General features: G+C 42.2%; 1 protein-coding gene across 1 annotated transcript in view; it reads left to right on the top strand.

Moving 5' to 3' along the window:
• LOC137012533 (organic cation/carnitine transporter 2-like) overlaps nucleotides 1–22,756 on the top strand; it is a 35,224-nt gene extending 12,468 nt beyond the window's left edge. The window contains exons 2-10 of the mRNA XM_067375817.1: nucleotides 3,342–3,445; nucleotides 6,190–6,344; nucleotides 7,879–8,050; nucleotides 11,871–11,997; nucleotides 14,801–14,898; nucleotides 16,482–16,696; nucleotides 18,672–18,854; nucleotides 22,394–22,520; nucleotides 22,620–22,756. Of these exons, the coding sequence (XP_067231918.1) occupies nucleotides 3,342–3,445; nucleotides 6,190–6,344; nucleotides 7,879–8,050; nucleotides 11,871–11,997; nucleotides 14,801–14,898; nucleotides 16,482–16,696; nucleotides 18,672–18,854; nucleotides 22,394–22,520; nucleotides 22,620–22,692 (1,254 nt within the window). The 3' untranslated portion in view covers nucleotides 22,693–22,756. The remainder of the gene's footprint in view (nucleotides 1–3,341; nucleotides 3,446–6,189; nucleotides 6,345–7,878; nucleotides 8,051–11,870; nucleotides 11,998–14,800; nucleotides 14,899–16,481; nucleotides 16,697–18,671; nucleotides 18,855–22,393; nucleotides 22,521–22,619) is intronic.
• The last annotated feature ends 747 nt before the right edge of the window (nucleotides 22,757–23,503 follow it).

The raw sequence follows: 23,503 nt of genomic DNA, 5'->3' as shown, positions 1-23,503 counted from the left end.
CACATCCAGTCTTCTTAGGGACTGGTGTAATGGCAGCTATTTTTAGCTCTGGAGGAACAATTCCAGAAGTAAATGACAAGTTCACAATTGAAGTCATAAAAGGGCAGATTGATGCAAGGCAGTTCGTAATAACCGAGCAAGGAACCGGATCTAAAATACTGGTAGTAGAGTTCATGGACTTCACTGTACTTATAATAAAATCATCTCCAACCGTTTCAATGTTCGAAAAGGTAGTGGTTGGGAAATTTGAAGGCTGGATATCAACTAGATCAAGAGGAGTGATGGTATTTAAAGAGCTATATTATACCCTCAATCTTACCAGTGAAATAATGAAGAAACTTATTACACTGGTCAACAGAGGAATGAACAACGGCCTTAGTTGGTTTGGGAAGATTGTCAACAGTCTTAAACAATGATTTAGAATTTGTTGCAGCGTTACCAGTGATGCTTGAATAATAGTTCTTACGTGCAGTATTCAAGGCAGAATGGTAAGCAGACTGTTGTTCAGTGTAAAGAAGCCTGTGCACCATCGCACTGCCGTTCTAATTGCCTACCGGCAGCTTTCATTAAGGCTTTCATTAAATTTCATTAGGGTTTCCTAAAAGTAACAACCCATTCTCGCACAGATGCGAACTCATCCAGAAGTGAGGATAGCATGGAATTAAAGTGCTCAACGGAGTTAGTAGTGAGAAGCCCAGAAACAGAAGTCGAAAAAAGAGTGAAGTCCACGTGCTTGATGTTACGAAATTTGATAGTGTGCTCAGAAATGGATCGTGAAGACATAACATTTATGTCAAAAGTAATAAGTCCATGGTCACTTATACTCATGTCAATACTATCCAGAGATTGGATACCAACACCAGCAGAACATACCACATCCAATATATGGCCCAGCCTATGGGTCGGAAAAGTAACATGCTGTTTAAAGTCAAAACCATCCAAAATATCCAAAAAGGTAGCAGTTTTGACACAGTTTGGATTATCAATATGGAGATTGACATCACCAGTCAAGACCATAGACGGACAGAGTGGACAAAGAAGTGTCAGCAACTTAGTAAACTCAGAAAAAAATAAAGGATTAGGTTTTGGTGGACGATAAATGAGCAGCACAAGAACAGGTGAAGCACCATTGACTTTAAAAACCAGACATTCAAATGATGAAACAGTAGGAGAATCAATAACATCGATTGATACATTTGATACAAATATTGCAGCCAAGCCACCACCCTTACCAGAAGATCGAGGCACCTCAATATATTTATATCCAGAAGGGGCACACAAATTCAAGTTAAGATAGACATTGTCTTTATGCCAAGTTTCACTGAGACAAAGAATGTCAATTTTCCTGTCAAGGATAGTGAATGATATCTGCCTGCCCTGATTCATTGCCCGTTCCTCGGCTACGATTCTGCCTGCTCTCTGCCATAACTATTTGCCACACCTATTTGCCACTGTTTGACCACTGCTTGTTTTACTACGAACTCTGTTAAATAAAAGCCTGCAGATGGATCTTACCTTGAGTCCCGCCTCGTTACAGACCTAAACCGCCGTAATGCCCTGAATACCAGTGTAATTTTGTAGTCGGTCTAGGAGTATTTTATGATCTATAGTGTCGAACGCAGCACTGAGATCAAGTAACACTATTATTGAGATACAGCCTTGGTCAGAAGCTAGAAGTAAGACGTTTGTAATTTTAACGAGCGCAGTTTCTGTGCTATGATGAGATCTGAATCCTGACTGAAATTTTTCATAGATAGTGTTTTTTTGCAAGAAGGAGCTCAATTGGACCGACACCACTTTTTCTAGCATTTTAGACATAAATGGAAGATTTGAAATGGGTCTGTTATTTACATTTGCATTTACATTTTACATTTAGTCATTTAGCAGACGCTTTTATCCAAAGCGACTTACAAATGAGAGTAGTAGAATCAATTAAATCAACATGAGAACAACAGTATGTAAGTGCTGAGTGAAGTCACAGTGATGTCAGTAAAGTGCTCATAGCGAATTTTTTTTTTTTTTTTTTTTTTTTTTTTTTAAATAAATAAATACACAGATAGGAGAATGTTATTTGCCAATACATTTGGATCTAATTGTGGTTTCTTAATGAGAGACTTAATAACTGCTAGCTTGAACGGTCTTGGGACGTGACCTAGAGATAAAAGACGAGTTGATAATATTGAGAAGAGGCTCTTCTGCTACAGGTAACAGTTCTTTCAGTAGTTTAGTGGGTACTGGATCTAATAAACATGTTGTTGGTTTCCTATAGTTGTAAAGCACTGCAACTGTTCTTGAGGGGCGATAATTGAGGCTGAATCACAAAACTTTGTCAAAGGTTGTAGATTTACAATTGTATTTCTGATGCTTTCGATTTTTTTCGATTACGGGACGAGCTGTCTTTCCACACGATTCTGAAGACCTCTAAACGAGTTTGTCTCCAATTGCACTCTAGATTACGGGTTTCTCTTTTGATAGCATGAGTAATACTGTTGAACCATGGTACAGTATTTTTCTCTCTAACCTTTTATAATCTCATCGGTGCAACAGTATCTAATGTACTAGTGAAAATGGTGCACATACTGCTAGTCATTTTCTTGAGATCATTTGTGTATTTGGGTACAATGAGCAGCTGAGACAGATCAGGCAGTTTATTTGTGAATTTATCTATAGTTGTCGGGAGAATTGTTCAACCTAGTCGATATCGCGGCACAATTTGACATATCATCAGTATGCTTTACTCATGTTACTAGGTAGTGACCAGTAACATCATCACTTTGCGGTAGAATTTCTATATCGGTAGGATTGATTCCATGTGATATAATTAAATCTAGTGTATGATTAAGATGGTGAGTGGGTCCAGTGATGATTTGTTTGACCCCAAAGGAGTTTAGTAAATCTGTAAACGCAGCCCCTTGCTGGCGCAAGCTGTTAGTAAATCCGGCCTCTAGTTTCAAGATTACGATGTCAAAAATATTTGCATCGACAAATCATTTACATTAAAATCAGTAAGGGTCAGTTCTGATTTCATGACAGCTTTAAGACAGTTTTGTTAGACAGTGACAAACAAAGGCTATAACTTTATTTTTGAGTTAAACTATGGGTTTCACAGGAAACAAACATTTGTGTAAATGGAATTTTATCTGAAAATCGATAAAGTTACTGTATTAAAGCTTCTCCATGTGACAACTAGCCCCTGTTTCTATTTTTCCTGTATTCAATCAGGAATAGAAGTGTCAAAATAATGTAAATCAAGTGGCTTCCATGGGTTAGACTGAAATGTAACTTAGTTTTTACAAATGCATATAATCACTACCAACCCTCCTTTGTGTGTTCGACGGCAGTGGGATTTGGTGTGTTCAGATGACTGGAGAGCTCCACTGGCCACCGCACTCTTCTTCTGTGGTGTTTTGACTGGTTCTGTCATCTCTGGACAGATTTCTGACAGGTCAGAAAGCATCAACTTTTTCCCACAAGCTACAAGTGAATATTACAATTATTTCCTCTGTTGTATCACCAGGCATAAACAAGACAAGACAAGACTGATATTCAGGATTGCAGTATGATTGAAAGAGTGATATTGGGTTACACTTTATTTTAAGGTGACAAAGTTACAGAGTACATACTAATAATTACAGAGTAATATTAATTAAGTGTCAGGTGACTGCAGAAGACCCAGAGGAGAGTTACAACAAGAGCGACTGCGATAGCTCGTCACACCAACATTAAACAATTACCTGACACAGACAAGAACAGAGAACAGGGAGAAGTAGGCAGCGCAATCAACACAGAGACACAGAACAGGTGCGAACACGAGAGGCAACGAGGACCAGCTGAAACAAATCAAAGATGAGCAAGGAAGGAAAAAGACCCGAAAACACAGACACACTCAAACCTGGCTCATGACATTAAGTAGCTGCATGTACTTTAGAGTTACAGTGGGTACGGAAAGTATTCAGACCCCCTTAAATTTTTCACTATTTGTTATATTTCAGCCATTTGCTAAAATCATTTGTTCATTTTTTTCCTCATTAATGTACACACAGCACCCCATATTGACAGAAAACACAGAATTGTTGACATTTTTGCAGATTTATTAAAAAAGAAAAACTGAAATATCGCATGGTCCTAAGTATTCAGACCCTTTGCTGTGACTCTCATATATTTAACTCAGGCGCTGTCCATTTCTTCTGATCATCCTTGAGATGGTTCTACACCTTCATTTGAGTCCAGCTGTGTTTGATTATACTGATTGGACTTGATTAGGAAAGCTACACACCTGTCTATATAAGACCTTACAGCTCACAGTGCATGTCAGAGCAAATGAGAATCATGAGGTCAAAGGAATTGCCTGAAGAGCTCAGAGACAGAATTGTGGCAAGGCACAGATCTGGCCAAGGTTACAAAAAATATTCTGCTGCGCTTAAGGTTCCTAAGAGCACAGTGGCCTCCATAATCCTTAAATGGAAGACATTTGGGACGACCAGAACCCTTCCTAGAGCTGGCCGTCCGGCCAAACTGAGCTATCGGGGGAGAAGAGCCTTGGTGAGAGAGGTAAAGAAGAACCCAAAGATCACTGTGGCTGAGCTCTAGAAATGCAGTCGGGAGATGGGAGAAAGTTGCAGAAAGTCAACCATCACTGCAGCCCTCCACCAGTCGGGGCTTTATGGCAGAGTGGCCCGACGGAAGCCTCTCCTCAGTGCAAGACACATGAAAGCCTGAGATGGTGAGAAATAAGATTCTCTGGTCTGATGAGACCAAGATAGAACTTTTTGGCCTTAATTCTAAGCGGTATGTGTGGAGAAAACCAGGCACTGCTCATCACCTGTCCAATACAGTCCCAACAGTGAAGCATGGTGGTGGAAGCATCATGCTGTGGGGATGTTTTTCAGCTGCAGGGACAGAACGACTGGTTGCAATCAAGGGAAAGATGAATGCGGCCAAGTACAGTGATATCCTGGACGAAAACCTTCTCCAGAGTGCTCAGGACCTCAGACTGGGCCGAAGGTTTACCTTCCAACAAGACAATGACCCTAAGCACAGCTAAAATAACGAAGGAGTGGCTTCACAACAACTCCGTGACTGTTCTTGAATGGCCCAGTCAGAGCCCTGACTTAAACCCAATTGAGCATCTCTGGAGAGACCTAAAAATGGCTGTCCACCAATGTTTACCATCCAACCTGACAGAACTGGAGAGGATCTGCAAGGAGGAATGGCAGAGGATCCCCAAATCCAGGTGTGAAAAACTTTTGCAACTGTTGCATCTTTCCCAAAAAGACTCATGGCTGTATTAGATCAAAAGGGTGCTTCTACTAAATACTGAGCAAATGGTCTGAATACTTAGGACCATGTGATATTTCAGTTTTTCTTTTTTAATAAATCTGCAAAAATGTCAACAATTCTGTGTTTTTCTGTCAATATGGGGTGCTGTGTGTACATTGAGGAAAATAAATGAACTTAAATGATTTTAGCAACTTTAGCAGTGAAACATTTAAGGGGGTCTGAATACTTTCCTTACCCACTGTATGTTATGGTTAGGTTCAGGGTTAGTTACTTGTAATTATGCATAATTTACTGTTATTACTATAGTAAGTACATAGTAACTTGTTACTATGTTACTATACATAGTAACTTGTTACTATGTCACCTTAAAATAAAGTGTAACTGTGATATTGAGTCATTAGTGTTTCAAACAAAAATTGGCCATTTAGTTTGTTTGTTTTGTTCCCTCTACCAATGAAAATAATTCCAAAAGAAGCTGAAGAAAGCTGCGCTGGGATCAGTGCATTAGGTTAATTCAGGATCATTTTTCTTAGTCTTAATTGAGAAAAATGTTTTAACATATTACTTAATACAGTGAATTCATGTAAAATGAGACAATTTTTGCCATTAAGAAAAAAAAAAAAACAATTCTTTTAAAAAGTGAAAAGTTATTAAAATGAAGAACAAAGACACATGGCATGGGACAAGTGGCTGGTCTATTAGTTTGAATTTACACGTCAAGACTTAATACACGGATCATGTGTTGCTATTGTTATCATTATGCATATTTTCCACAACTTATTCAAGCTGTGAATGGACTAGATACAGAAAGTGATCAAAAAAAGCTCCCGTCACTTCACTGTACTCTCGTGAAAACTGGAATGTTGCCTATTGGAAATAAACTTGTATTGTTTCTTCTCCTTTTTTCAGGTTTGGCAGGAAAATAGTGCTGTTTGTTACCATGGGGATTCAGACGGTATTCACCTTCATTCAAATCTTCTCCCAATCTTGGTTGATTTTTTGCTTGTTGTTTTTCATTGTTGGAATGGGCCAGTTTTCAAATGAAGCTGCAGCATTTGTTTTAGGTAAAGGCTTTTGAGTTGCTGTGATTTTATATTAGCATTGAATAATCGCAACTGATCTTGTACTGTTTTCAGTCACATAATGGTTTATTGAAAATGAGGACTGGCAGCACATTTGTAATACTAACACATAAAAATTGCATAGCAAATGCATGTTTTTGTCTCAGAATATACTTTGAAGATATTCTAAATAATTGAGACTGTAAACCCTGGATTAAGCTACTACTAAGCAAGACAAGGCAATTTTATTTGTATAGCACATTTCATTCACAATGGTAATTCAAAGCGCTTTACATAAAAAAGAATAATAAAAATAGAACATAAGGAATAGATATAACAGTAAAAACAGAGAATTTTGCTATCTGGATGGAAGAGCTAGGAAGTCTCAGGGAGTTTGTTGTTGTTGTTGTTCTTGTCGTCCATCAGAGTTGGATCTAAACGGATCTATCCATCAGAGCGGATCAGAATGGATCGTCCTCACACAACAGGACCGCTACCTGTTAAGGCACTTCAAACTGATAAACACAGTTTCAATCTCCCCTTTTGCCAAGACACCTCCAACTGCACCACACAGCCCTAATCCCCCTTCCGGAGATATTTTACCTATGCAACGCAGTTCAAATTTCCCCTTTGGAAATTTCCCCCTTTGGAAAGTGTCCTGACTGTAATCCAGAGATATCTTAACCATGCACTACAGCTTAAATTTCCCCATGGTTTGTCCCCTTATCCAAATTTACCAAATTTTAACCTAATCACTTTCTTCCTAATTCTCCCAGCTCTTTCAACCAGACAGCAATATTTAAAATGCATTAAAAGTCAGTATAACAAGATGATATATAAAAGATATAAAATACATTAAAAATTAAATAAAATAAAAACAGGAAAAGGAATTAAAAGAATAAAAAGATAATATGTATAAAATAAAGTGCAAACAGTTCGGACATAGCACAGTGCTCAATCAGCAAATGCATTAGTGTTGTCAAAAGTACCGACTTTTTAAAAACGTGACGCTTTGAGCGCTGTTGAGTGGATTCGTGAACATCTCTGATTGCCCGTTGTTTTCACGGCTCATTGGATATGTCTGTAATAGGCTTCAATGATCAACGCTGTAAAAACGTTGTAAATAGTCATCAATTTATCTCTTCACTAAGCGCTTACACAGATACACACGGGAGCGTTTGAAAGCAGGCGTCTATTGCGGATCGGTCCACTGTTAGACGCCTGCTTTCAATCGCTCGCGCTCCCACTTTCAAAACGCTTTCAAATTCAAACACTTTGTGTGCCTTCAAATGCTCCCACGCGCTGATCATTGTAGCCAATCACAGGCATATCCGATGAGTGTGTCAACACAATGGCCAATCAGAGATGTTTATGAATTCGCTCAACAGCGCTCAAAGCGTCACGTTTTTAAAATTTCAGTACCGATAGGTACCGAAGTCGGTACTTTTGACAACACTAAAATGCATAGATAAAAAGATGTGTTTTGAGTCTGGATTTGAATGTGACTACTATTTTTAATGAAATGTCCTTCCCCTAGGAGTGGAAATATTGAGCCCATCCATTCGTGACCACTTCTCCACTCTTGGCGTGGGTCTTTCCTTTTCAATTGGGTATATGATGCTTCCACTGGCTGCCTACTTCCTGCGAGACTGGAGAATGCTGCTGATGGCCCTCACCGTCCCTGGATTCTTTTACATAGCCCTTTGGTGGTAGGTGTTTGCTATGGGACAGGTGCTGTTTAATAATGCACCAGACATCAGAAGAACAGTCATAGTTTGTATAGTCAACATTTTCCTGGCAAAGAGGTAGCATAAAGGTTATGTGAATAAGATGGGTTTTACCTACAAATGCTTACAAACATTACAAAAAAATTAAACCTAAGCTCACACTCACCCCAGGTAATAAATATATATTCTAAGAAGGTTTTGATAATGTTGCCATTAAGGGCCCTATTTTAACGATCTAAACGCAAAGTGTAAAGCGCACGGCACAGGTGCACACAGGGTGTGTCCAAATCCACTTTTGCTATTTTAACGACGGAAAAACGGTCCGTGCGCCGGGGCGCATTTTTGAAATGGGTTGTCCCTATTCTCTTAATGAGTAATGGCCGTAACGTTCAATAAACCAATCAGAGTGTCATCTGCCATTCCCTTTAAGAGCGAGATGCGCTCGCGCCATGGCGGATTGCTATTTACATGGCGGAATTTGTTGGCGGAAAAGCTGAACGCTTTTCAAGCGAAGAAACCGATCTGCTCGTGCGCAAAGTTAAAGTACGCGAGCAGGTCATCTACGGGACAAGCAGGAATCCACCAAAGCTTCCCGAGGTGAAGAAGGCGTGGGATGAATTAGCAGTGATTGTGTCCTCGTCTTCTGGCATCAGATGTTTTGCTGAAATTACCTGTTAAGTGGCCAGTCAATCTTTCAGTCGTCTGCGTTGGATGCAGGCTTTCAAATAGCTCCGCGCGATGAGTCAGTTAATATATATGTGTGTGTACTGGCACAATTGTTCAATTAATTAGCCAATTTCGTTCATTATTATAAGTAGTAATAGGCTGAATTGAAAATAGGTAGCCTAATTCTAATACACACAATGACTATTTATCATTACATTTTTATATTTATGTAGCCTACACAATAATATTCTTTTACACTGTAATCCTTTTGTTTTTAATATTTGGCATGTTTGTGTGATGCGCATCCCTGTGTGTAATAAGCAAAGTCAATGCGCACTGTTAGGCGCAGTTTCTATCAATGCGCTCTAACAAAAAAATATTGCGCCATTGACTTTAGTCTTTAGACCAGGTTTGAGTTGGTCTATGGCGCAGTCTATTTTCAGCTCCTAAAAATAGCAATGCACCGGCAATGCACCTGAACACACCTCTTTTTTAGACCAGCACGCCCATGGGCGCACTAACTGGCGCAAATGCATTTACTAATTTAAGGACTAGCGCTGAACGGGAAAACGCGAACGCCGCAGGATGCAAACTAGCAACCACACTTGCGCTGTGCCTTGCGTCACATTGCGCCGGGTGTATTATAGGGCCCTAAATGTTTAGTATAAGTTATGGTTTACATAATTTGTTTGTACTTTAATCTTCCATCAAGAGTTTAGGACTCGCAGCTCTCCAACCTCAGACTTACTCATGTGGGTGATGCAGATTTCAAACACGGACCTCCACAATTAACATTACCTCCCCCTCCCGGTAGGCGCAGCCTTGCGCCGTTGATGGAACAACCGGGGGGTGGGCGCCCTGGAGACCTCAGGCCGGTGCGGGGAGAGGAGTAGATGGGAACGGAGGTCTCCAGGGCAGGTCAGAGGCCGTGGGCGGCCATAGCGGGTCTGGAACCTTGGCAGGCCATGGCGGATCCGAAACCCCGCCCATGGTGGATCCTTGGGGAATTCTGTGGAAGGTAGGGCCATGTGGGCTGGACCATTTTGGAAGGCTGGAGCCGGCTCGTGGAAGGCTGGAGCGGGCTCGTGGACTGCTGTAGAGGGGTCTGGAGACGGAGTCCAGGATATCCCCTTGTACTCAATTAAAAGTCCCATGGGTATTGGAGGAGGCGCCACTAGAAGCAGCGGTTCAGGCTTGGAGGCAGCCTTTGCTGGAGGCACTGGTGAGGCAGCGATGATTCTCTTCAGCTGCCTCAGCCTCGCGGTGGACTTCTTCTTGGACAGCTTAAGCATTGGATCAGGCAGGAGCCCCGGGGAATGCCCACTGGAGTGGTAGGTGGAGGAAATCGGCGGATGGTGAACTGGCCAGGCCGTCCATATTTCGGAGGGAGCTGGATGAGGAAAACACGATCTCCTTGGAACCTCTTCAATTTCGAACTCGGAACCATTAACTAGGGAAAAGAGTCATTCAGGTTCAAAATATCATATCGTATCCTCGTTGAGACCCCTCAGAAAACAGATGTTCAAAATTGCATCTGGCCAGCTCACCTTACTAGAAAGCTCAGCGAATTCCTCCACATACTTCTCCAGTGGGCGGCCGTCCTGTTTAGAAGTCCTTAGACAATCCTCCGCAGTAGGCATGCGTCAACGGCTCTTTGGGGGTACTGGAACTAGGAATATACCCATATTTTGTGTAGAAGTCCAGCTGTGAGTTCTGATCTTCTGTTACATGTGAGGTTGTTGAAGAGACGAGGCAAACACAGACCTCCACAATAACGGGTATTTTAATCAACGAAGGAGTAAAGATACAACAATCACACATAAACTAACAATAGATGAGACAAGGTGTGCAGGGAGTGAGTCCATTATAAAGGGTGTGCAGATGATCAAGTCCAGGTGCAGGTGATGAGTGATGATGGGGAGATGACGAGGAAGAGAGTGCAGGTGATGAAACAGGAGGATAATGGGAGATGGAGTCCGGAAGGGAACTGTAACACTAACGTTGAGCAATAAATTTTTGAAAGCATTGATTAATCTTTATTAATGTTAATAATAAGGCTGACAATAGTTTAAAATTTTTAATCGTGGTTAAGACCACCCTTTTTGTGCAATTAATTGTGCACTTATTGTGAAATTAAGCATACATCTTTTAACTTGTTTAACACAATCATTTTCTCATCATTAACTATCCAGCAAAGTAAACCATCAGATTGAAGGTATTTCTTAAAAACTGTATTTCTGCAATCGTGTTTAACTTGATTACAATCTGCATCCATCAGAACTTTACTAGCGAGACGCTGGTGTCACATCTGCTGGCTGGTTAGGGTTAGGGTGACCATGCAGTTCCTAGTTTGTTTTTATGTGCCATGTGCTCTGCTGTCTATTGTCTTAACCACGTCCTTCTTGTTATCTGATTATTTGTTCATTTGCCACACCTGTCCTTCCTCGTTACCTGCTTTGTTTGCTCCCTATTTATTCTTGTTTTCAGTCCTTTGCCAGTTCATTGTCGTATGTACCCCTTATGTCCTGCTCTGCCTGATCCAGTTACTGTGTCCAGTCCTGCCTTGTCCAGAGGCTGGACTTGTTTTCCCCCATGGGGTAGTTTTTATTTGTTTTTGTTTTATTTATTTATTTTGTTAAATAAAAGCCTGTTTTCTCTGCATCTCTGAGTCCTCGCCTCATCCCTTTACCCAAAGCCTGACAGGCTGAAGCAGTTGTGATTGTTTAAGGGCTTCGAGCATGTTTTGGAAATGTCCTGGCCCTTACCATAAATGCCAGTTTCAACACTGTAGCAAGGTTAATAGATGTGGAGAGAAGGAGGCGGGAACTGGCGAATGTTTAACAACTTTAATAATCATAAAATAAACCAATAACAAAATGAAAGTTAATGGCGGCAGTCCTTCACGGACAACTATCGTACACAAAAACATAATAAAAACATAACACTAATCCAGGTCTGGATCTCTCGTCCTGTCATCGCTCCTCCTTTTATGCTTCCGGAGCTCCTCCGTGAGATACGCGACCTTATTGAATTTCATTTCAGCTTCTATTTGCTGCATTAAATAAGTATAATAAATTATCTGGTCCTGATATCTCAGAATAGTTGTTGTTGTTGTTGTTGTTGTTGTTGTTTGCAGGTTTATTCCAGAGTCTCCTCGATGGCTGCTGTCTCAAGGGAGGGTTGACGAGGCCGAGGCAATTCTGAAAAAGGCTGCCAAGATGAACGGGGTTGAAGCCCCTGATGTCATTTTTCCCCTGCTTCAGGTGAAACCCACAATGGCCTGTGCTTTTCAAATGGCACACGATGCTTTAAACAGTCTCATTTATATGCCAATATGATAAACGCTTTTGAACCCCTTTTATTTTCTGTTAAACTCAGTCTAAATTGATTTACTACTAGAGGGGTCATATATTGAGGAGTTGAAAGAGTTCAATGCACTGTGAAAGCATGCCATAATTTAGGCTTGTTTCATCTATCTCACACCTGCTGCACATGTGCCACATGGATAATATGTAATTGTTTCCATCCTGGACTTTGGTTTTCTCCCCACAAGCTACATTACCAATACTCACCTCCTGGACTCATTATCCTTGTTTCATTGCACCCATCTGTCTTGTGTTTGTTCATTAGTGTCTGTCTATTTATACCTGGTTTGTCTCTGCTCTGGTCATGGTGTCTTCATTCTTGGTTCCCGAGGCTCTGTTTTGGTTTGCTTTGTGTTTTGTTCATGTCATTGTTTTGTTTGGACTGTCTCCCTGGATTTTTGACCATTGCCTGTTATAAGGATTACGTTTCTGGATTTCCCCAATAAATACCTGCAATTGGACCTACCCTGTTTGTCTTCGTGTGTGCCGTGACAGTAATAAACCCATTCGGAAGCAAGCTGATGCATAAACAGGTTAAAGCAAGTATATTGTCACCACTATGTACTGTATTGTCTGCACCTGTTCTCGTTATTCCCTGATGAGTTAACTTCCTCCTCCTGTACCTGTTTAGCTCCCTGATTACTCTGTGTATTTGTACTCCCTGTTCTGCTCATCCTGTGTCGGTTATTGTATGTGTTACGCTGTATGCTACCTGTTATTCTTCCAGTAAACTCGTATGTGCTTTGTATCCTGCATCGCTCGCCTTCTTTACACAGGGGATCCGTAACAGAATAACCGACCCTCTAAAAGAGTATATATATTTCAAAGATGATGGACTCACCTGTACTGCACCTCCTTCTTCGCTCAGAAAATCAATGGTGACTGGAGTATCTAGCCATGTCGCTTTGGAGTGGTGAGCTCTCTTTTGTCACTCGAGAGCCCGAGGCATACGCCGTTTCATTACGAGAAGATCAAAGCGCCGGAGCTTCAGCAGGTAGGTCAGTCCATCGCAGAGCCAAGAGCGGACATTGACCTTATAGATCTGTGGTTGGTGGATCCTATTCCCACCCTAGTTCCCACCCATGTATCTTCAGTCTCTTCACCGGTTCCGTCCGGAGACCTTCTTCTGCCCTCTTCCAGTCCTAATATCCTGACCCCACCTCCTTTGCTGGTTTCGGCCAGTCTCGTGGATTCGTCGGCTCCCCTGGTGTCATCAAGCTCCTTGGCTCTGCCACCGCTGCTAGCTCCGTGCGGCTTACTTGCCTCACCTCTGTCCTCTCCAACACCAGCACAGCGTGAAAGAGAGTCTCCGGCCATGCATCTAGCCTCCGTGGCCACGCCTTCACCTCAGGCTGTCAACCCGTCACCTGCACCTTGCCTCACCACTTCCTCGTCACTGCCATGGCTCGTCTGCCAGGAGACTCCGCTGGGTTCCATCGGGACTCTAGGTCAGCCTTCGGCGGTCGACGCCCAGCTGCTGACATGGACTTACGGTGTTCCGGCGAAGCCTACAACCTGCACCCCTATGTCATCATCGGACTCCTCCCATCCTCTGGCTTCCCCATCGCCCTCTCTCACCACATCGTCGCCCCTGTCAGCCAGATCCCCGTCAATGCCTCAGTTTCGGGAGTCAGCGGCTGGTCTCCAGGCTTCCAGTGCTTCGGGTTCATCCTGGTCCGTCACCCTCTCTACTAAGCCGGTTCCTACCTGCACCACTGTTCCGCCTCCATTGTCCAGACCCTGGATTCCGTTCAACCCGTCACTCAGGTTTCAACTATGGCTCCTCCCACCTATTGCTCCACCATGGTCCATCATTTCACCAATGCCTCCATGCCATCACCATCTGTCACCAGCCTCCACACCCTCTTCTGTCATAATCACGGTGCGAGGACACGCCTATCCGAGGGGGGCGTAATGTCACAAATATGTCCTGTATTGTCTGCACCTGTTCTCGTTATTCCCTGATTAGTTAACTTCCTCCTCCTGTGCCTGTTTAGCTCCCTGATTACTCTGTGTATTTGTACTCCCCGTTCTGTTCATCCTGTGTCGGTTATTGTATGTGTTACGCTGTATGCCAGCTGTTATTCTTCCAGTAAACTCGTATGTGCTTTGTATCCTGCATCCCTCAGCTTCTTTACACAGGGGATCCGTAACACATATGCAGTCATATGCAACAAGCATTGAAATGGACAATTTATATTTAGTATGGCAACATTTATATGCATGCACTTACTAATATGACAATGCATTAGCTTCAATATATTATACTTAATCAGTAATCCATCAGCAAACCCGACAACAATATTTACTCTAACCCTAATTATAATTGCATCTAAAATCAGTTATTTCACAACTCTGTTCAGTAGTATGACTTGTTTATAAGCCTTTTTCAAAGTCCAAAGTTCATAATCCAGAGATCAGATGCTCAAGTAATCTTAAACACTAATCTAGTTCTGAGGAGAATTACATGCCAATGAATGACCACAATCTCATGATACTTGCACAACATTAAAAGTGCTATTTACATGTTTAACTCCATGAAAACATAAACATATTTCATTTCTCTTAAATGTTCTTATTATTGTCCACATAAGGATGCTTCATGTTGTTTTAGCTGTAGAAATCAGATGGTCTTTAGCTTACTTTGTGTTTTGACAGTGCTGTGTAACAAGACATGTTTGTTATGACACGTGCGTTACAGTCAAGGGAAAACGCTGGAAGGTTGCAGACCTACAGTCTCTGTGACCTGGTGAAGTCTTGCAACATCTGCTGCATTACTGTCCTGCTGAGCCTGGTTTGGTGAGAGCACTTACATGTACTTAAGATACACATGGGCTGCATCCAAAATCTCTTACTTCTCTAATATATAGTGGCAAAAAACAGTGTATGACTAGATTCACAGCACTCACAAAAGAGTAGGCTAAAAGTACCTGGATGACCTACAGCCAGTCGATTAGTTCATAAGTATCCAGTTACATCATACAGATTTGTGTACCATTTAGTTAGTTTAGTTATTCAGGCAAACTGCACATCTGTATATCCATAGCTGTTTTGAAATGTAAGCATTATGCTGTAACATACACTGGATGTCTGGATTAGTTAAAATTCTTCTGTTGAGACTTTAATTTACTGTAACATTTGTCTTTACCACACTCTTAGAAAAAAGGTTCAGTAAGGTTCTATATAGAACATCTAGGTTACTAATGTAACCCCCATTCCCTGAAGGAGGGAACAGAGATTTGCATCGCGAACCACACCCGTGCTGCGGGTATATAGAAAGTGAGCAAAGATATGCTCACCAAGTTTTCGCTGAGGAGCCAAGCAGTGCCCGGTCACTCAGTGGTGAATACAGGGATTGTGGTGACTGGATGTAACCTCGCCATTCCATCCTTCAGGGAACAGGGGTTACATTAGTAACCTAGACGTTCCCATTCAGTCATTCACTACAAGTTAAGTTAGAGACTGAAAAACTGGTATCCCTGAAAAAAACGGCCCAGTTGATATGCCACTGCAGTCAAGGTCCTGTCCAGGAGCCCGCAGCAGTATTGAGACTGTATCAGCCATCTGTTGAAACAAAATGCTTGGACTGTGATCTCTACACACAGGACAGGGACCTCTACGTTCACCACTGAGGTGAAACGGATGCTGCTGAACCTGGGGAGGGCACCAGGCAAACTAAATCGCATAGCTGGATCTGATTATCAGAATAAGCCAGCGCGACGGTCTGGAAAGTGCTAACCAGGCTCCCAGTGACCAAACAGCAGGACCAAAGGAACCACAGATATACCCAGAGTGGGGTCTGAGAGTGCAGTGCAACACTTAACTGGCTCCATGGTTTGGCAGGGGGTGCATGAGAAGACATTGCGTCCTTGAACCACACCCTGCTACATGCTTGCGATGAAAGAGGGGACTAAGAGTGGCAAAGCATAATGTTGCTCACTGCCAGCATTGCCCTCTTGGGACCCAGAAAATGCGGAAATTGCTTACAAAATCTTTCAAAAATGTTAATAATATATATAAATAATAATAATAAAGAATGCCAACAAATACAGTAGGTGCCTACAATATGTGCCTTGGCCCCTAAATATAAAGATGTCAATTTTCCTAGGCTGCCATCACTTTTAGCCACTAAATATAGAAACTTTCTTTCTAAGAGTGAGCACAACAAGACGAATCTTGAGTTAAAATTGATTTGAACAGCTTGACTTTGCAAATGTGTCAGTATTTGTTGTATCTCTTCTGCAGTATTGGAGGAACATGAACAAAAGCTGATGCTCATGATCACCAGCATGATCTGAGATGTTCAAAGAATTAATGCCATTAATGTCATATATTTCCTTGATTGATTAGAAATATGACAGAAACTTAATTCCTTCTGTTAGGTCGACTGTTTCGATTGGATACAGTGCCTTGTCTTTGAACACATCCAGTCTGCATGGTAACATCTACTTGAACTGCCTCCTGTCAGCAGTAGTGGAAGTGCCAGCGCTCATCGTGGCCTGGCTGATGTTCCGCCACTGGCCACACCGCCTCTGCTTGTCCTCCACCCTGTCATTAGGAGGACTGGTTCTTCTCTTCATACACCTCATACCACAGCGTGAGAAATTTAACTGTGATGTGGTAGGATAGATTCATTAAAAGAGAAGGATAAAGAAATAGTGAATAGAAGGTTTAGTGTTCACTTTTAATCGTGTTAAACCTATTAACTGTCACCATATGCTGGATTTTCTGACAAACTTTAGCATAACAGCATGGTTATGAGGATTTGTCTATCTAATGATGTGTTTGATTTTTGACTGGGAAAAAAAATATTTTTAATTAATTAATTATTGTTTTTCTTCAGTATTTTTTTGTCTTGTTTTCTAGTGCAAATATTTAAATATTAATCAATCAAGATACATTTAATTTTTTTTACTTGCCGTTTAATTTTTTTATTTGATATTTTTTACATTTATTTACTTTTTCTATTTTTCCACTTTTTTCTCTTCATGAATATAGCCATGGCATTAAATTATAAGCAATAATCAATCAATCAATCAATCAATCAATCAATCAATCATTTACTTCAGAAGCAAAATCACATATTAAGAAAAAAAAAATTGCCAATGGGGTCAGAAAAAATAATCTTGTTTTCCCTTTTTTTGGGCTGTTATTGATTCTTGTTTTAAGCATAAACTCACTTCATTGTGACACATTTTTCCAGAAAACAAGACTTGATATCTTTAGTGTTTTTGCTTCCCAAGCAGGGGCGATTCTAGGATTTTGATTTTAGGGGGGCTCAGCCCCCAATAAGGGTATGATTAAAAAAATATTATTTGACTGACTGTTGCTCATTTGCAGACCTACTCCCGCACGACAAGAAAAACGTCGTATATCCATCTACAATGAAATATAAATTATTTTAGTTTTTTAGCTTTTTAGCCTTTATAATCAACAATACGGTTGGATATTCATAAAGTCACCCCATGAAAATTGATGTCATTTTAAGTATTTTAACTAACCAGCTAATATTCATTAAGAATATAGACAAACCATGTATTAATGTAATTGTCTATTGGCAATATGATTAATCTGTTCTATATTTATTTCTATTTATTAAAAATAACAACATGAATTATCAATTTGCCACTTCTATAAATCAAGTACAAATCTAGTATAAATAGTATAAATCAAGAAAATCAAAAATCCCTTTACTCTACACTTACTCTAATTTATGTATCATGACACTCCTCCTGATTCATTATTACTTAATACAAAACTATATTTAATAATACAAAACAAAATAACTCCACATTCTCTCTCTGGGCCATCTAGTGCTTTCAGACAATGATGTGTGTCATTTCTGTGCATGGCTGCATAATGTAATGTCAAAATACATTATAATATGTCTGTAATTGTAAAAAGTAAATTAAAATAAATCATGATCGTTTTCTGAATCTAAAGTATGTTTTCATGGGTGTTAATCACTTCATTTTTGTAGGGATAAAAAACAACTATCACACAAGGGCTGAAGGTGAACGCAGCGAAACGTATTGGTATTGGATGAGAAACCGAGCCGTCCCATGTGCTCCCAATGCTCCAGTAACATTACATTATTTAAACTGCAATGCATTTATGACAAAGAACTGCACCGATGCAGATGTAATATCATAGCATTTGCAATCTATCAATAAATGCACGCACACACGACACACACCTTGTGCTCTCTGATGTTCGCTCTGCTCGGCGCCCCTGCAGATCGAAAAATGCGCTAAATCCAAGCAGACTCAGATAAGGGGAGGAGCCGAAACTTGCCGCCGTTTCAAATGAGTTTTTTTTAAAGGGGACTGAATCGATCAAAAATTTATTAATCAAATATATTTTTTTAGGGGGGCTGGGCAGAAGTTTAGGGGGGCTGAAGCCCCCCTAAAATGGGCCTAGTGACGCCCCTGTTCCCAAGTAAATGTATCTTGATTTAAGAATGTTTAGATATTTGTGCTGAAAAACAAGACAAAAATACTGAGGAAGAGCATAATTTTTGTAGTATTTGGTCAACTTTGAATGGAGTGTTTTGTCTCTTTTTCAACCTGTAGATATGAGCTCTGTTACCATTTCTCTGGTAATGCTGGGAAAGTTCGGCCTGACAGCAGCATTTGCGATTGTGTACCCAGTTAGTGCAGAGCTTTACCCCACCATTCTGAGGAACACGGCTTTAGGAACCTGCTCCATGGCATCCAAAGTCAGCACCATTTCTGCACCATACATCCTCTACTCAGGTCACTGAACTCTAGTCTCTATAATCTCTTCTATCTCATCTCCTAAATCCTACATCTACTGTGATTGAAGTAGTTCCTCATGTAAGGAAGGATTCTGTCTCTCAAGATATGTAATCAGGAAGGCTATCCTAGATATTTTTTTATTCTTTTAAGCAATTTTTAAGAAAACAAGACTTAATATGTTAAGTAATTTAGATTCTCCAGTAAATGCATCTTGATTTAAAAATGGTAGATATTTGTACTGGAAACAAAACAAAAAAATACTGGCTAGGAAAATAATTTTTGCAGTGTAGTTGTGGGAAGTTTCATCTACATCATAGTATCCTAATTTTACACAGAAGGTAGTGTAAAAACTCTTAAAACTGTTCGCTTCAGAACTGTGCAAGAGAGGTTTATTTTACCTGAAAATTAACATTCTCTCATCATTTATTTACCCTCATGTCATTCTTTTATGTATATCTTTCTTTCTGTGGAACACAAAATAAGATATTTTGAAGAATGTTGGGGTCCAAACAACATTGAGAGATAGAGATAGAGTACCCAGCTCTGCCATGGTGGTCTCCAGTTCTTCAGCTCTGCCCATGCTCCCCGCTCCACCCTAGCCTCCCAATGTGACTGATTTGCCCTGGCTCCCCACTCTACCCTGGCTCCCTGCCCTCTACTTTCGCCACCCTGGCTCCCTGCTCTGCCCTGGCGTCCCACTCCCCGTTTTGTTTGCTTTACCCTGGCACCCTGCTCTGCCTCCTCCACTCTGGTCCCCCTCTCTGCTTGCTCCACCCTGGTCCCACGATGTGCCTGATCCACCCTTGTTCCCCACTCTACCTGTTTTTTTGCTTTGTTTGCTCCGCCCTGACTCCCCCCTCTGCCTGGTCTGCCCTGGCCCCCACTCTACCCTGGCTCCCTGCTTTGTTTGCTCTGCCCTGGCTCCCTGCTCTGCCTGATCCACCCTGGCCCCCGCTGTGCCTGATCCTCTCTGGATTCCCACTCTACCCTGGTTCTCTGCTTTGTTTGCTCTGCCCTAGCTCCCTGCTCTGTCTGCTCCACTCTGGTGCGCCGCCCCGACTCTCCCCTCTGCCTGGTCTGCCCTGGCCCCCCACTCTACCCTGGCTCCCTGCTTTGTTTGCTCCGCCCTGGCTCCCTGCTCTGCCTGCTCCACCTTGGCCTCCCACTGTGCCTGATCCACCCTGGTTTCCCACTCTACCCTGGTTCTCTGCTTTGTTTGCTCTGCCCTAGCTCCCTGCTCTGTCTGCTCCTCTCTGGTGCCCAGCTCTGCCTGTTCCACCCTGGCCCCCCCGCTGTACCTGATCCTCTCTGGTTCCCCACTCTTCCCTGGTTCTCTGCTTTGTTTGCTCTGCCCTAGCTCCCTGCTCTGTCTGCTCCACCCTGGCCCCCGCTGTGCCTGATCCTCTCTGGTTCTCCACTCTACACTGGTTCTCTGCTTTGTATGCTCTGCCCTAGCTCCCTGCTCTGTCTGCTCCACTCTGATTCCCCACTCTGCCTGCTCCACCCTGGCCTCCCGCTGTGCCTGATCCACCCTGGTTTTCCACTCTACCCTGGTTCTCTGCTTTTTATGCTCTGCCCCAGCTCCCTGCTCTGTCTGCTCCACTCTGGTCCCCCGCTCTGCCTGCTCCACCCTGGCCCCCCGCTCTGCTTGCTCCGCCCTGGATCCCCACTCTACCCTGGTTCTCTGCTTTTTATGCTCTGCCTGCTCCACCCTGGCCCCCCGCTGTGCCTGATCCTCTCTGGTTCCCCACTCTACCCTGATTCTCTGCTTTTTATGCTCTGCCCTAGCTCCCTGCTCTGCCTGCTCCACTCTGGCCCCCGCTGTGCCTGATCCTCTCTGGTTCTCCACTCTACACTGGTTCTCTGCTTTGTATGCTCTGCCATAGCTCCCTGCTCTGTCTGCTCCACTCTGATTCCCCATTCTGCCTGCTCCACCCTGGCCTCCCGCTGTGCCTGATCCACCCTGGTTTCCCACTCTACCCTGGTTCTCTGCTTTGTATGCTCTGCCCTAACTCCCTGCTCTGTCTGCTCCTCTCTGGTGCCCAGCTCTGCCTGTTCCACCCTGGCCCCCCGCTGTACCTGATCCTCTCTGGTTCCCCACTCTTCCCTGGTTCTCTGCTTTGTTTGCTCTGCCCTAGCTCCCTGCTCTGTCTGCTCCACCCTGGCCCCCGCTGTGCCTGATCCTCTCTGGTTCTCCACTCTACACTGGTTTTCTGCTTTGTATGCTCTGCCCTAGCTCCCTGCTCTGTCTGCTCCACTCTGATTCCCCACTCTGCCTGCTCCACCCTGGCCTCCCGCTGTGCCTGATCCACCCTGGTTTCCCACTCTACCCTGGTTCTCTGCTTTGTTTGCTCCAGTCTGGCCCCCCGCTCTGCTTGCTCCGCCCTGGATCCCCACTCTACCCTGGTTCTTTGCTTTGTTTGCTCTGTCCTGGCCTGCTCCACCCTGGCCCCCCGCTGTGCCTGATCCTCTCTGGTTCCCCACTCTACCCTGGTTCTCTGGCCCCTGCTTTGTTTGCTTTACCCTGGCTCCCTGCTCCACCTCTGTCTCCTGACCCGCTTCGACCTCTCGGATCTGGCCCTCCATTCCCCTGATCTCCTGCTCTACACCACCCACCTGGACTCTTGTTTTGTGTCTTTTGTTAGCCGTAGAGCATCTGGAAACCTTGGTTTTTGTCAGTCATTTTTTGTTCCCTGATGCAGTTGCTCTTGTCCCTGTTCTCTGTGTTCCCTTGTTTTACACCTGTGTTTCCATCTGCCATCCTCGATCTTTTCCTTGTGACACTGCTAAACAAACTGGCAGAATTAAAAGGTGAAAACAGCTTGAGAAGGGACTCTAGAATTTTTTTTTACTTAAAATTAGACTATTAATGACCGATGCTTATTAACTCTTTCCCCACCAGCATTTCTTTTTTTTTTTATCATATTCACAAAACTTGCATGGCCCCCAGAATATTTTGTTGCATATATATGTAAACAGTCAATCAAAAGAAAGAATGGCGCCTGTACATTTAAACAACAACAACAACAAAAACTTATATTCTTGCTTGCAGTCATTCTAGGTTTTATCAACACTTGAACGTGGGTAAGTTCCATTTAAAAAAAAAACATTTCTAACTATAAGCTGAGAAAATCATGTTTTTGTCAAAAACTTTGTCCGGATGGGATTCAGAACAATGAGAAAAACATAGGAGTAGATTAAGTTAATCAGCACTCCCAAAGCTTCACAGTAGTTTCCTCTTCACATTCCAAAGTGGTTTGACATTTCATTTTTAATGTTTGGCAGTTTTGATTCATATGCTGTTGAATATTTTATATTATGTTAATTGTGATTAAGCAACTACTATCTGCAATTTCTGTTTTATGGAGATCTTCTTGGCTTGTTTTTGGAGCTGGAGATGCTCTACTATTTTAAAAGATTTGTAACAATGGTGGGGAAAGAGTTAAAGATCAAAATATATAATGTCTTTATTGTCAATTTCTCAATCATTCCTATCAAAACCATTTGTTCAAGTGTCTCTTGTTGTTTTGCTGCAGGAGGCTCTTTGCCGTACATCTTAATCGGCTGTCTGAATGTTCTCTCCGGGTTGCTCAGCCTTCTGCTTCCGGAGAGTCTGGGATCACCTTTACCAGAGACTATCAGTCACATGCAGACAGTGGTTTGGTAAGCCTGATAAGAGCAGTGCCCCCTGCTGTTTGCTGTGGCAATTGCAGTACTCTACATAATACTAAATAATTATATTGTTTGTTTGTTTTTTTTCAGGTCTAAAAAAAGACATTTTACCTACAGTCCAACCAACAGAAAATGTGAAGAGGAGCATGAGTCTGAAAACTAAGGATTATTAAGGATTATGAAGGATTATGAAGGCTCTGCAAATAAATCTCTTTACTCCAAGGCTGTAGTTAATGTCTGAGTGTGTGTTTGTGTGTGAGTAGGTGTGTGTGTGTGTATGTCTATACAATATCATAACATTCACAGGATAGTGAGAACATTTTGACACTGAAAGGGGATTCATGATCCCTTTTGGCATGTGTTTCTGTTCTTTATAGATCTTCTTCACCATCTGAGAGCACTTCAGCACAAGTTGAGTTTGATCGGGAGTAGAGGAGCAAATGAACAGCGTTAGATTTCTACACATATTTTTATCTGAATATAATGCCCATGCAGTGTTTTTGGCTTTGCTGTGCTGCTGAAGACCTCAAGAGGGATGAATATGTATTTATCTGGGTCAGACTGTTCAAGCAAACAATGGATGATTTATATACAACTCATCTTCTTATGGAACATACCTATGTGAAATTAAGTTATGTAATCTGCACTTCACTGATGATTTTAATTTCAGTCTTGAAAATGAAAAGCCAATGATGCCTTGCAGTGCCCGCTAAAGTGGAATAAATTACGTTTTACATGTAATTTAATGGGAAGAGACCTCATGCATCTTCATGATGAATGATCTCTTGTCGTCCACTTGGAGATGGTTTGGATGATATGTGGTTGTGTCCACAGGTTAATGAATCATACCAGTAGCAGGGGCTTCGGATGTCTGAACAAAAACAGCAAGTAAAGAAATCACATGTGTCTATTAGATCTGTGTATTAAAATGAAAGCAGCCTACTGGTGTATATGCTGTTAATGTGAAACAAACA

The sequence above is a fragment of the Chanodichthys erythropterus genome, chromosome 22 (genome assembly GCF_024489055.1).
Source record: "Chanodichthys erythropterus isolate Z2021 chromosome 22, ASM2448905v1, whole genome shotgun sequence".
Lineage (NCBI taxonomy): Eukaryota > Metazoa > Chordata > Actinopteri > Cypriniformes > Xenocyprididae > Chanodichthys > Chanodichthys erythropterus.
This window is presented reverse-complemented; position numbering and strand designations above follow the sequence as displayed.